General features: G+C 39.5%; 2 protein-coding genes across 2 annotated transcripts; both read left to right on the top strand.

The window, feature by feature from the left end:
• The first annotated feature begins 1,804 nt into the window (after positions 1–1,804).
• Positions 1,805–7,968, top strand: agtr1b (angiotensin II receptor, type 1b). The gene is made up of 2 exons (XM_026291723.1): positions 1,805–2,082; positions 6,028–7,968. Exon 2 carries the CDS (start codon positions 6,133–6,135, stop codon positions 7,207–7,209), a length of 1,077 nt encoding a protein of 358 aa, XP_026147508.1. The 5' UTR covers positions 1,805–2,082; positions 6,028–6,132; the 3' UTR covers positions 7,210–7,968.
• Positions 7,969–8,257: 289 nt separating this feature from the next.
• On the top strand, positions 8,258–12,710 carry cpb1 (carboxypeptidase B1 (tissue)). The gene is made up of 11 exons (XM_026292882.1): positions 8,258–8,342; positions 8,881–8,956; positions 9,295–9,419; positions 9,532–9,631; positions 9,712–9,813; positions 9,932–10,036; positions 10,126–10,236; positions 10,376–10,466; positions 10,848–11,050; positions 11,953–12,037; positions 12,345–12,710. Exons 1-11 carry the CDS (start codon positions 8,278–8,280, stop codon positions 12,530–12,532), a joined length of 1,251 nt encoding a protein of 416 aa, XP_026148667.1. The 5' UTR covers positions 8,258–8,277; the 3' UTR covers positions 12,533–12,710.
• The last annotated feature ends 1,557 nt before the right edge of the window (positions 12,711–14,267 follow it).

Below are 14,267 nucleotides of genomic sequence, written 5' to 3'. Positions count from 1 at the left end.
ATTTTACTATAGTTGCATCAGTTTCCAAAATGTTGCTCAACAAGAATTTAGAAATAATCTTGGAATAACCATCCATATGTTTTCTAGAGTGAATTATGGGTGATTTTCAGAACATAGAGTTTTGATTTGCAAACCCACCAACTACACTTTCAAAAATAAAAAGTCCTGGAAATTTAGTTTCCCACCTATCCTCCTCCTTCCCCGACATCTCCATTTTGAAATCATCAACATCTGTTTCTGCTTGTTCTCAAGGAGTGTAAATCACTGTTGTAGTGTGGGGTGTTGCAACAACATCCTGTCCTTACCAAGAATTATTTGTTTTGTGGAAAATACGGTTGTGGATTTGAAGCTTGATAAAAAAACTTTCTCCTCACTTCCTGATACGTCTCATGGGTCAGATATAGATTGTTGTTGATAATTCTTTTAGCAGCTAAACAGACACTGTATAAATGATTTTATACAATAAGGATGCTCATTGCTGTGACATTGCTATGATACGCAAGACATTCGCCTAATGGATGATTCTTATCATTCACAGTAATTGAAGACATAATGGAGTCTGATCATAATCCCCTGGAGGTTTAAATGGATCTGTTGCTGTGTAAAGTGAGTTACTCTCCTCTTCAATCTGCTCATCCTGAAAAATAACAAGACTCAAGAGCCATGTATTATCAAAAAGTTTTCCAGATCTTTGTACCTGTTGCTTTTTGAAATTATGTGACTTCCAGGAGGATTATCACCCACAGAAAGCTGGTCACACCTCTGTGAGCAAACGCTTGGCTTAGAAATAAGTGGGTACAGAAAATGGATGGATGGATGGATGGATGGATGGATGGCTGGATGGATGGATGGATGGATGGATGGATGGATGGATGGATGGATGGTCAGAATGAGGAAACCAACCCAGTGGTCTTTCTGTAAATAAAAATAATTTTGTTTTTGGACCTAGACATCCACTACATTATGACTGTCCCTATGAATTGCAGTATACAGTTGGATCCAAATAATATTTTCCATGGGTATATAAAGGCAAGACTTCTGTTGACCTGTGGTGAACTGGTTGTTTTATCTTTAATTTCTATTATTATACTGAATGCTCATTGGTAGTCACATATCAGCAAGTTGCTTAGCCACACATAAATAGCCATAACAAAGCCAGCTTGTCTGCAGGGAGTTGTCACCTCAGCCACTCTAACATACATTTACACATTCTCAACAATGTACCTGCCTCTTAGTGACACCTGAACCACAAACTGTTGGGTGGCAAATCCTCTTAGGAAAGAAAAGTGGTAACCCAAGTCTCTCTCACCAGTTTCCCCCTCTTTCTAACCCCGGATACATCCCACCTTGATCCCGAGTGTTGAGAGGTACAGTCAGAGCCTGGCCATTCCTTTCCAATTGTGTCGAGGACAAGGGACAGGGAGCTGTCATGTGATGAAAGGTGATAGAAGTGAAAGAGGAGAGGTGGTTGAGATACAAAGCAAGATTACCGAAGTACTGTTTATAACTGTATGTGTGTGTGTGTGCTTGAGAGAGAGAGGTTAACCTAACTACTGCAAAGCTGAACTAAACAACCTCAAAAAATGATGTAGCAGGGAAAGAAGTCCTAGATTTGGTGTTTTAATCAGCTTAACCTGACAAATGCAGCAATATATTTTAAATGAGAGAAAATGTGAGTAATTAAAAGCAGGTATTAAGGCAGAGGGTGAAAAGATAGTCATTGCAGAGTGATGGGAGGAGGAGGAGAGACAGGAGGAGGGTGTGGAGCAGAGGTGCTATTGTTTCAGATCTTGTGTGTGTTTGTGACTGCTGCTGGCCAGGGGAGAGATGGGCCAGGACAATACGTAGCTGACTACTTCCAATACAATTCATTCATCACTGTAGTGTGTATGTGTGCGAGAGCAAGAGAGGGATTCAGAGAGAGAGTAGTGGGGTGTGTGTGTATGAGTGAGTCAGACGATATTCTTCCTCGTCTTGCTCCAGCCGTTAAGTTCAATCACAGGCAGTCACTGGCACTCTGTGGAGGTCTTTCTATCTCTGTCGGTCCTGCTCTGAAAACATCAACAGCCCCAGTGGCCAAAGGTAAGAGCTAACATTACCATATTCTCAGGAAGACGTTTCACAACTTTTGTCAGACAAAGTTTAGGAACAATTTAAACTTAGCATTTTGTAATAGCTCCTTCTTTCCTGAACAAACAAACTTTAACTTCAAATGTCAGACACTGTTAATGTTTCAAAAAAGACTTACATTTCTTGAAATGTTTAATTTTTGAGCTTGTTGTTGAAAGCACTTATGTCAGCTTGGGACCCCACACATGCACTGTAGCAAATGAAGGGAAAGAAAAAAAAAAAGATGTGTTTTCCAACTTGATTGGTGCCACCTGTTTGTCCGACTTGCTCAAGTCCTCTGTGTGCAGAGCCTCTAATTATGCATCTACAGTATAGCCCTGTAACATACTCTGTTAGTATGGATAAGGAATGCAAACCATACTAACAAAGAGATGGGTTCTATAGTAAAGTTTGCATGGGAGGCACTCATATGGCTACTGAGTAAATAGTAAAGTGGATCGACTTCCTGACAAACAGTAGGTCTGCCCTCTCTGAAAATCCTCATGCATGAAGAATTTAATCCCCAGGATTGACAGGGAAAAGGAAAGAACGTAAAGACAGCAGCATGGCTGTGTGGTTTCAGGAAAAGTTAACTTAAAAGAAAAGAAAGAAAAAACAATCTCGTTTTCAGTATTGTCAGTGTGTGAGAAAGGTCTGCTTACTCAGGATACTGAAGAATGAACAGGCTGCAAGGGAGAAAAGCAAAGCAAAGTGCTGCAAACATCATGTTTTTAAACCAAGAGCTGCGTATGGCTTCCATTTGTTTGAGACAAATGCTGTTCTAAATAAACATATGTATACAATCTCAGGTTCTACAGTGAAATATTCACATACATATCCCAACTTATCCCAATGAATTAAAATAGGATATGAAGAGATAGATTCATTTATAGTGTTTAACTCAAGTCATATAAAACTACAGACATGATCTCTTAACCCAGTATTTCAATTGGATCCTCTTCCGCAGTCAGAATTTAAGTCCTCAAAATATTCATGGTATGTTGAATATTTGAACAACCTTAGTTCAAGTTGCCTGGCATCACTAAGGATGAAGCTGCCTCCTGTTCAAACTTCCAACTTCAGAAACACTTCAGCTGAACAGCACTAAGTTGATACAGAGGAGGAAGTGAGGTGTCCAAGGCTATGGCTTTTTTAAATAGTCATATTATTTATATGCAAGTAGTAATAGTGACATACTATGTTACAATGGGGTTTTAACAGAGGCAGTAGATGGGTTTCTGTAACATTATAGATGATGTGGGAAACTGAAAAATTGAGTTTACAACAACAGAATGCACCCATTGTCTTGAAACATGGCTGAAAGGAGGCTTGAATAAGAGGATGACAATGAGGAGGGAGGCTCAGGTATTGTATTCCCAGTAAGATCACCCTCCTCTCATTGTGGGCTGGTATAAATCATTAACTCCATCAACCAGATATTTTAGTGGCATTTTATGGGCAGCCAGATGGTGGAGCAGCCGTGCACTCAGGCCAAGGGCAGCTCCAGATACCTCTGTTGATGGGAACATTTCTAACCTGGGCTGTCGTTTCAACTTTTCTAGGTTTAGCTTTTAAAGAAATTCCCACGATCCCAGAAAGAGGCTGCCTTTAAATTCTCTGACGCAGGATTACAAATGGAATTTTGTTACGACTGTGTCCCTTGGCTGTCAGCCCCTGCATGCTGGAGCAAACATGTCCCCAAACTTCCTCCTAATCCCAACTTTATCATTCATTGTAAGCAGCTCTATCTTTGGAAACTGTGCAAGGCCTCACAGTGCATTGTCTTGTCCGAGAGGATGCAGCTTGCTAATGGACCTTGTGAAGGAGGTGTTTACCTTCCTGTCTCTGGTCACCAGCACATTATAGCTGGTATTTTCTAATGCACTGGCTCACTGCAAGATATAGCTCCCTTGACAAAGCCCCACTAAATCACCTGCTTGAGTGTCACCTTCTGTTTGTTCTACCTCACCTTTATTACTGGGCTCATATAGGTGGCAGTTTCTTTCAACCCTGTTCATATTCACTTTTTGACTTTGAACTTACCTACTTTTCACTTTGAACTTCTCATGGACAAATAATGGAAGTTAAAATGCAAATGCACTTCAATAACTGTAAAAGGCATAAGGTGTTGATTTTCTCCTATAGGAGGAAATGGAAATGTATATATATATATATATATATATAAAATTCCATTTGTGGTCTTCAGACATCTTTTTGCCCTCAAAACAATTTCTTGAGCTCCTTTAATCCTCCACTTGTGAAACCAATATGTGGTTTGTTGCTTTTCTGTGTAGTTTAAATTTACAGCCACGCGCTGTTAAAATCATTAAAGAATGAAAGCACAATAAAGCCAAGTAATGACATCTGTGTTGGTGCTTTATACCTACTACACTTGAGTCTGTGCCAGAAACGCTCAGAGATATTTCATTATTCTGTTGCCCTTGGCACTGACACGTCCTACACTCAACAATCCCCACATCTGCAACTGATATGGTTGTTGGTTCAGTGAACAGAGAGGGATTTTTTTTTTTTTTTGAGAATTCATCCACTGCAACCTGTGGAAAATGAGGCGATCTTTGACTTAGAGATATAACAGTACTGCTAGTGGTGCTCAGACGGCCTTAGTGCCAACCAGAGGGCAGTAAGAATGCTGTTAGGGAAATGCATTAAATAAGTAGTCCATAGTAGCTGCAGCAACTGGTTTACTGCAAAAACAAAGTTTTACAACATATTGTCATTGTACTGTATGATCTTTGGGATGTAAAGAAAGTGGCTAGAATGCCATCTTGTGGCAAGAAACCGGTGTAGTTTAGTCAAACTGGCAATCAGAGGATGTCTATTTTTATTCTGGGAGTATATATTATATTATTTGTATTGTACAACTTAGTAAACATCATATAAATAAAACAGAATTAATTATTTTATTGTTTTAATATCCAAACATACTATTTGCCATCATTTGAGCTCTAAATTCTGTAAATATTTTCCATTGACATCTGATCTGATTTTTAATGTAACCACAAACATGTTGCCATTGTTATGTAATTAGTAACACAAACTGTCTTTGCAGCTATAGTAATAGTATACATGAGGCTTGTGCTAATATTATTACATCAGCTCCACTAATGACGTTCACTAAGCGGTTCTATTAAACATAAAGACTCAACAAAGGGGAGAATTTGTTTTTTTATTCCCATTTCACATTCTGCTCATACAAATGAACCAAAAACTATCCCCGAGGCAAATTTTCCACAGCATGCAGGTTTGATTTTCTCACAGAGCAAAGTTTCCACAGAGCTGAATCCCTGCTGTCCTGTTTGTTTAGGTGTGTGCTGATTAGAAGTTCTCATGCTGGGTACAGTGTATCTCCGCACACCAAGGGTTTGAAACGTGACATGTCTTTTACAGTGAATAGCGCCTCAACCCCATGTTTCTCGCTCCTCCTTGCTCCCTCAGTACCTCAGTGTTTAATGGTGTTGTTACCCAAGCTCGCACTTTGCCATGCAGCCTTCATTAACACAGGTCGTAACACGAGGCATAAATGCTCTCCTTCCGGGTGCTGACAGTCCACCCAGATGGACGGGCCATTTGATAAAGATTGTACAGTTTTACTGTTGCCGTTCATTAGCCTAGAGACGATTTAAAAGAGAAGGCAGAATGCAGACTGTCTGAATAACGATGTTTCAAAGGGCATTTTTGGAATATTGAATAACATACAACATCTGTTTTTCATGGCTTCTTATTTTACAGAAATAACATAAAGCATCAGGATGGCTTTAATGTGCAGGTCTTTAATGAGCTGGTTTAGGGTGAGCACTTTCATGGGTGCTTGTGTGGATTAGCATTTATGGGCCATGCCAGCAGTAATGATGGCTCTTCCCCTAGACTGCCTGTGACATTTCTGTGTTTCTTTTATAGGACTCGCTGAAGCCCTCGCCAAAGCCTGTATCAGTCGCCCCAGACGCACCCTGCCAATAGGGCCCGCTGTTTAAAAGTCCCAGGCTCTGACCGTAAAAGGGGAAAATGCAGAATATGTCAAAAGGGATAGCACTGACATGTGGCATGTCTGGAAGCCATGAATTCATCTTCACCCTGATACCCATCGTCTATAGCTGTAACTTTGTCATTGGCATTATTGGAAACAGTATGGTGGTGGCTGTCATCTACTGCTACATGAAGCTCAAAAAGGTGGCCAACATTTTTGTCCTCAATCTTGCTGTTTCTGACCTCACCTTCCTCATTACTCTGCCCATGTGGGCAACCTTCACAGCAACAGGCTATCGCTGGCCCTTTGGAGGATTCCTGTGCAAAGCCAGCGCCGGTCTGGCGACTCTTAACCTCTACACCAGTATCTTCTTCCTCACAGCACTCAGTATTGATCGTTACTTGGCTATTGTACACCCAGTACGATCACATAGGTTCCGCACTGTGATGTATGCACGCATCACCTGTGTAATGATCTGGCTTTTTGCCTTTGTGCTTAGTGTGCCCACAGCACTGACAAGGGATGTCCACAACATCACAAACTCTAATACTACTGTGTGTGGCATTCTGCACCCAAAAACTGAAAATCCCCCAAGGCTGAACCTGCTTCAACTGGCCATCAGCCTGATGAAAAGCTTGCTCGGCTTCCTGGTGCCCTTCATCATCATCATCACCTGTTACAGCCTCATTGGAAGGGCACTATTGAGAGCAAGACATATTCAGAAAAGCTCCCGATCCAGGGATGACGAGGTACTGCACATGCTTGCCGCAGCTGTCTTGGCTTTCTTCCTGTGCTGGGCACCCCATCAGGTTTTCCATTTCATGGAAGTACTCACTCAGCTGATAGATTTTAAGAATTGTACCGTCCTGGACATCATTGACACTGCCATGCCCTTCACCATCTGCATTGCCTACTTCAACAGCTGTGTTAATCCTATTGTGTATAGCTTTGTGGGCCAAAACTTTCGCAAAAACTTACTGTCTTTGTTGCGCTGCTCACCAGGATCTGCTGGGCCTCACCCAAGCATCAGCTCCAAGATGAGTGCCCTTTCCTTCCGTGCCTCAGAGGCACTGAGTCTTACAGCTAAAAATACAGGCTCCTCTGATGTTAAGTGAAGGAAAAAACAGAGAGGTTAGAAGCTCATAGCTCCAGTTCTTTTTGTCTGTGGTTAAGATGTAGAGATATCCTCTGTTTTTAAAATCCTAACTGTATTACCTAACAATGAACCATGCAGAAAGGCTGTAAAGTTTTAATAATACCTCACAGTGAATAAATAAAAGAGCTATCCAATACTTTATACAGTCTGGAGAATGATTATCACACACTTATGCTTTTTGCCTCCAGGCTGGCAAACATTTCTCTCTAAACCTATGAAATAAATGTGAGTGTCACTAAGTAAATACTAGAAGAAGTAAATACTAGTCTACAAAAGACTACACTAACAAATATTGTCTAGTATATTCAGTGTGCACTTCACTTGGATCAGTGTTTAAGTGCTCAGGAAAGATCCCAAATTGTAAACCACCTATACATGCTCTGCCAGAAGCTGTATATTTGAAAAAATGGAAATATGTAGCAAAAATATGATGTAATGTCAGTTATTAGCATATTTGACTACAATTACTAGTGCTTACTGTATGTACTTTTTGAAATTGTCAAAATGTATGTTCCTCGTGAAAACATATAATAAATGTTTGCATAATAACTGAAATGTTGATATGTTTTCATACCTGGGAATAAGAGCGTTTAAAGTGCTACACAAACTCTCCAGGTTGGTTTTTGATTGTCAACCTTTTTGGTGGTTTTGTTTGTGGTATTTAAACATGTGATCATTTTTCTACTTTGTACAATTTGTGAATATATGAATATATGAATAAAAGGACAAACATGTACAGACCTACATTGTTTTTTATATTTCAAATGACTAAAAGAAAAACCATCTGATCTGAGGTTAAGCAACTATTAATAATCTAAGTCAAATGACCTTGGCTGAAAGTTTCCCTAGAAATCTTCAGCATCTATTAATCATTGACTATTCATCATGTAGTTCCCTGCACAGGTGCACAGGACTTTTTAGGGAGGATGAATAAAGTGCTGCAGCATCACAGATTGCGATTGGTGAATGAGCAGCAGGTCATGGGTTATAAGTGCTGTACAGGGCAAGATCCAGTCTCACTACCAACATGAAGGTCTTCCTGCTTTTTGGATTGGTGGCTGTTGCCCTGGCTGATGTTTCACGCTTTGAGGGGTAAAATTTGAATCTTTGTTTAAACAAGAATTATTGAATCTCTTTCACTTGTCTGTGATGATATTGCTATAAAAATCACTTGTGCATCTATGATTATGACTTTGCATTGCACTACGAACTGATGCACACACAGTGACCTAATTTGACTTAGCAACTTGCTCTCTCTATCATAGTATATAGTATAGTATATTTAGCCTATATTAACTTTCACCATGCCATCAAGACTCCAACACACAATCTAAATAATGTAGATTGATGCAGGTACCGTTCAACTTGTTTTGATCGTTTAGTTACATTTGACTGGACGTGGAATTTTATATAGAAACAAAATTCAAAAATTATATACATTAATGTACATGCAGAAAATTATGGACAGAAACTGTAACATTTAAAGAAACATCTCTGCATGGGCAAGCACTTCTAAATGAGAATGGTTAACTAAATAAGCCACTGCAGAACATTTCATTTGTTAGCAAGCACCTTTTAAATTTCATTTTACATATTTGTGTCCATTGCATGTGTTATCTATTTTTACTAGAGAGAAGGTCTTCCGTCTGAAGCCTGTGCTTGATAAGCATGTGACCCTTATTAAGGAATTGGATAAAAGCATCAAGGTACTTTTTTGCACACGCACATGCACACACACACACACACACAAACACACACCCTTACAGTGTTAACCTTACTCACTACAGTGGTTTTGTTAGTTTGCTTAAACTGAATTTCAACCTAGATTTTGGAGTTATTTTTATAAATTACTACAATGCCACTTCATGTGTACAGGTTTTTTAACTGTGCCTTTTAATAACTTATCAGGTCAAAGATATCTTCTGTTCATTTAATAATAAGAATTTATTTTAGCTTGTTAAATGAGAAGCTGGAGTGCTCCATTTGGATTTCATACCTGAATGTTTCAGTGTGCTCAAGTGTTTGACTTTGGTGCCATCTGCAGGTCGACTTCTGGAGGCCAGAGAGCTCTGAGCTGGTGACGATCGACAGTGATGTTGATATCCGTGTGCCGGCCATCTATCTTGACATGGTGTACACCATCCTGCAGCAGAATGATATGGAGCATGAGTAGGTCAAGACAAAGACAAACTTTTAACTGATAATCTTAGCCCCAACTGTAGAACACTTGCCATCTTCCCATAATATTTTTTTTTATTTTTTTTTATTAATCCTTCTGCAGGGTCCTTATTGAAGATCTGCAGGTTGCCGTTGATGCCCACGCTGACAATAAAGCTTCTCCCAGAACCCACAGCTACACCAAGTACAACAGCTGGGACAAAGTAAGAGCCCAAACCATCTGAGTCATAGACCTGACTGGCCTGTTGTTTCTAGCTCTTCTTTGTTCTCGCTTTAATTTCAGATCCAGTCCTGGATTGCCTCCATTTCCTCCTCCAATCCTAATCTGATCAGCAAGCAGGTGATTGGAAACACCTATGAGGGACGGCCCATGACTATCCTCAAGGTATTTCAGTACTTACCTGTGATCTAAATATCAGTACCACATGTTGAAGCATTTTAGATATGTTTATAACACATAGTACAATTCTATTGAACAAGTGTTTTATCTGTAACAATCACAGCTTGGTAAAAAATCCAGCTCCACCAAGCCTGCTATCTTCATGGACTGTGGTATCCATGCTAGAGAGTGGATCTCCCCTGCTTTCTGCCAGTGGTTTGTTAAGGAGGTAAGGTTTGCACCTGGACAGGCATGGTGAGCACCGATACAGAAGTTTCCAGCGATTACAGCACAGAGTATTTTTGCAATCTTCCTCAGGCTCTGTCCACCTATGGCAGCGATTCTCAGATGACCAGCCTGCTCGACCAGATGGATGTTTTTGTTCTCCCTGTCTTTAACGTTGATGGCTATGACTACACTCATAAGAGCGTATGTTGCACTTTCACACCTACGTTTAAAGTCAAATTTACTAGAGACTGTATTCTGTATTATCTTAAAAATTCTGTTCATTTGTTAATCAATAATCATGTTGTTAATCATGTGTCTTCCGGCAACTTGGAAATTTTAGAACAGAATGTGGAGGAAAACTCGCTCTAAGAAATCTGGATCCTCCTGCATTGGAGCCGATCCCAACAGGAACTGGAACGCTGGATGGTGCAGTATGTGCAATATATTTGTATATTGTTGTATTTAAATTGAAAAATTGAATCTTAGGCCTAATTAAAGTTGATGACATACTTCATTCCCTCCTGGTAAACAACAACCTCCTTCAATTCCACACCTCTGTGCATGATTCTGCTATAAATCTGAGGACACAGTGGATGATGTCATCAATATGACACCATCACCATTTTGTCAGACTTCAGTAATCATTTTCCAGAATTACATTAGATGTTAAATAATTATTTAATGGTTTACTGGTTTTAGGGCCTGTAGGTGCATTTCATGTGTAATCAAATGCACCTTTAGGCATAGTTGCACTGTATTTGAAAGATAAACGTATGTATCGCTGGCTTTCCACAATGTGATTTTAATTTTAGCCATTGGAGCCTCAAGCAACCCCTGCTCTGACACATTCTGTGGGTACTCACCTGAGTCTGAGATTGAGGTCAAGAATGTAGCTGACTTCATACGCAGAAACAAGTCCATTATCAAGGCCTACCTTACCATCCACTCCTACTCCCAGCTGCTGCTTTTCCCCTACTCCTACACCTATGACCTGGCTGAACATCACAGTGAGTTGGTAAGTCATAATTATCTGTCATACAGCTACAGTATATGTACATATGGTCATACAGCTGAAAACAGACAATGACTGTATGCCTCATCAGTCACATAACTATAGAATTATTTATCAAGACTGTGCCACATGCATCACAACTTCATTCTGAAAGAACGCAGTAACAATAGATCAAACATTATTATCTTTCGACTAATCTGACTTTCCATATAATATTCATACATCATTCATTATATCTATACAAAATCATATTCATTAGAATATACTATGTGTTTTGCATGTGTTTCCATTAGGGTGTGCATCTTTATTAAAAGAATATCATCAAGAAATATATCTATATATGGATATATCTAAATATATAGGATGTTTCCAGATGTTTAAGTAAGAATTTATCATTTTACACTTTTTTTTTACACATTTTACACAAATTTTTGCCTCTCACTGGGGTGTCCGAGGGATATGGCGTTAACACTCACACCTCTGCTCTATCTTTCACACTGACTGAGATATCTCATACATCACTGCCTCGCTATTACATACTAGAAAATAAAGCTTTCTTCTCAGACTCTACAGAACAAAAGGACTCCAGGGATCTGTCAACACTCATTTGTCTGTCCAGAAACATCATTTCCTGCTTGTGCATTTCTCTGGGAGTTTCATTTCCTCTTGGCACTCACTGATGCTTTTTTATTATTTGCTGTGGTATCAGTAAACATGTTTTAAGTCTTGCAGAGGATGGTGGATGTTGCAGGGTAAAATATACATTTGCCATTCTTAATGCTAGTGTGTCCTCAGTACGCTTATTTTCGGCCTTTTCAGTCAGTTTTTTCACTGTCTGCACCATTAGTTAACTACATTTCCCAAAACTGATTAAAACATCTGATTGTACAATCTTTGTATTGTAGCTGAAGGTTGCTGAGGGAGCTTCTGCTGCACTGCGTAGCCTGTATGGCACTCGCTACACTAGTGGACCTGGTGCTACAACCATCTGTAAGTACTCTGAAGAGTGTAGCTGAATTGCTCTCGATGGGGAAATAGCGTATTCAGAGAAAGCTTGATAGCCTATTTTCCACATGTAATAATATGTGATGTGATGTCTTCAAATGTCTCCTGAGTGATATGACCACTAGAGGCCACAAAAATCAAGGATGCCTCAGGAACCACAGCTTTTTCTAGTTAACAAAGGAGTTTTATTTTGGCCTCCAAAAGCAGTATTTGTATGAAGACACATCCAGGCTTCCCCAAGTCGTCAGTATATCCCACTCTGAATAGGCCCCCTCTTATTTTCTGCTGTCAGACCCTGCTGCTGGAGGCTCTGATGACTGGGCCTATGACCTGGGAGTGAAATATTCCTACACTTTTGAATTGCGTGACACTGGTCGTTATGGCTTCCTGCTGCCCGAGTCTGAGATCAAGCCCACGTGTGAGGAGACCATGCTGGCTGTCAAATACATCGCCGCCTACGTGCAGAAGAACCTCTACTAAAGAGCAAACTGCCAGGACCCCTGCCAATCCAGCTCCTCTGTACCAGCCCCTAGCCCCTCCAACCTCTCAGCTATCTAGTCTGTATCCATGGCTACGGGTACCACCCTGCATGTCTCCTCGCTGTGCTTGACAGAATGTCAAGATGAGTCCAAACAATAAAATCAATGATCCATCACTACATGCTCAATCAATTTTTTGTATATATGATCTTATAGTGTCTGGTGAGATTTTTTAAAATTTGTATAAAAAGATACTGAGCAAACAGAGATCTGCACAGCAAAATAATGTCAGAATTAGGCTAAAAAACAAATTAATGGTCTAAGAAAGCATAAAAAGACACCATGCTTTAACCATTCAGTATATGAAATGTCTGCCCTGAACCTTTCAGAACAATTCAGAGCAGACACAATGAGACAAAAGAGACAATGCTTCAAGAAACAAAAGGATCCACTAAATTCACTGAACCCTGGTGATTCCGCTTGTTCAGCTGGCGCTGCTTTAGTAGCAGAGGCTGAGTGAATAGAGGCATAAGTCTTTAAGTATTTTAGTCCAGGAGCACAGTATGTGACAGCCACAGAGTACTCCTTGGCAGCATCTCCACTCTGCCAAGCATCTGCCTGAGTGGAGAAAATAAAGGAGCCAATGATCAGCAGGGAATTTAACTGCACGGGACCACATTTCTGAAGCAGAAGGTAGAAATACACACTTAAATCATTGCTATTTTATTTAATATTATATGATAAGTGCAATTTTGTAAAATTTGTGATTTTAAAAGTAAACATTTTTTTAATTAATTTGGTCAACTAGCATTTATATATTTTCTTTTAAAAAAAGCATGGTAAGGAAACAAATATTCTTATAAATATCCCTTTTAGTGTTCAGTAATGCTAAGATATTTTTTATTTTACAAATATAAATGTATTTTAATTCCTTAACAGTATTAAAGATACATGTGTAGCTAATATGACTTTATAGATGCTTGCTCTGAATAGTAATTTCCAGTGAATATCCTTGCAGCCTAATTGAGCAAATGGTTTTCCAAGGCACATCCTGTCCTCATCTTCTTCTGCTGTCTGAGGTGACCAAGGAACCTAAAGGGATGAAGCTTCCCATTTTGTCAGAATCAGGATTAGCTACAGTTAGGGGTCATTTTGTTTCTAAAAAAATTCACACTGTATAAAACTGCTATATTTTCGCTTCTAATGACAATATAGGCCTAAGTGAAAAAACAAGAAGTCTTTTTGCAAGGGACTTTTTGAGTTTCACAGGCTGAGTGCTGGTCCACAACGTCCTACATCTTCTTAAAAATAAGCAATGCAATAAATAAATAAATAAATGAATAAAGGAAATATTCGCATAAAAATACTTTTACTGTATGTGTATTTAAATTACACTCACCAAGACTCCCTAAATTAAAAAAAGGTGTAACACACTGATACCTCCTCTCCATATCTTACATTAAACACATCTCACTGCACCATAGGATCTGAGAACAGAGTAACACACTGCTGTGTAATGTTACAACAATGAGAGGACGGTGACCTAGCTGGCTTTGTCTGGCTATACTGTTCGTATTCCACAAGAAGGCGACAAAATACCAAACGCAAATTAAAGATCATCTTGTTACCGATCTCAGCACTTTGTTACAGCATCATCATCCTCATCATCATCATCATCACCTTATTCATCTCGACTTTGTTATTATGAGCGAAGACAGCGCAGACATGCAGTGCTC

The sequence above is a fragment of the Mastacembelus armatus genome, chromosome 20 (genome assembly GCF_900324485.2).
Source record: "Mastacembelus armatus chromosome 20, fMasArm1.2, whole genome shotgun sequence".
NCBI lineage: Eukaryota > Metazoa > Chordata > Actinopteri > Synbranchiformes > Mastacembelidae > Mastacembelus > Mastacembelus armatus.
Note: the sequence above shows the minus strand (reverse complement) of the source record. Positions and strands in the feature narration are given on the sequence as shown.

Bases quoted from the DNA above. Each gene is read 5' to 3' on its own strand.
- agtr1b (XM_026291723.1), top strand. From the start codon at position 6,133: ATGCAGAATATGTCAAAAGGGATAGCACTGACATGTGGCATGTCTGGA.
- cpb1 (XM_026292882.1), top strand. From the start codon at position 8,278: ATGAAGGTCTTCCTGCTTTTTGGATTGGTGGCTGTTGCCCTGGCTGAT. The intron at 10,037-10,125 runs GTAAGGTTTGCA...AATCTTCCTCAG, and splicing joins GCCAGTGGTTTGTTAAGGAG to GCTCTGTCCACCTATGGCAG. The intron at 11,051-11,952 runs GTAAGTCATAAT...TTTGTATTGTAG, and splicing joins CTGAACATCACAGTGAGTTG to CTGAAGGTTGCTGAGGGAGC.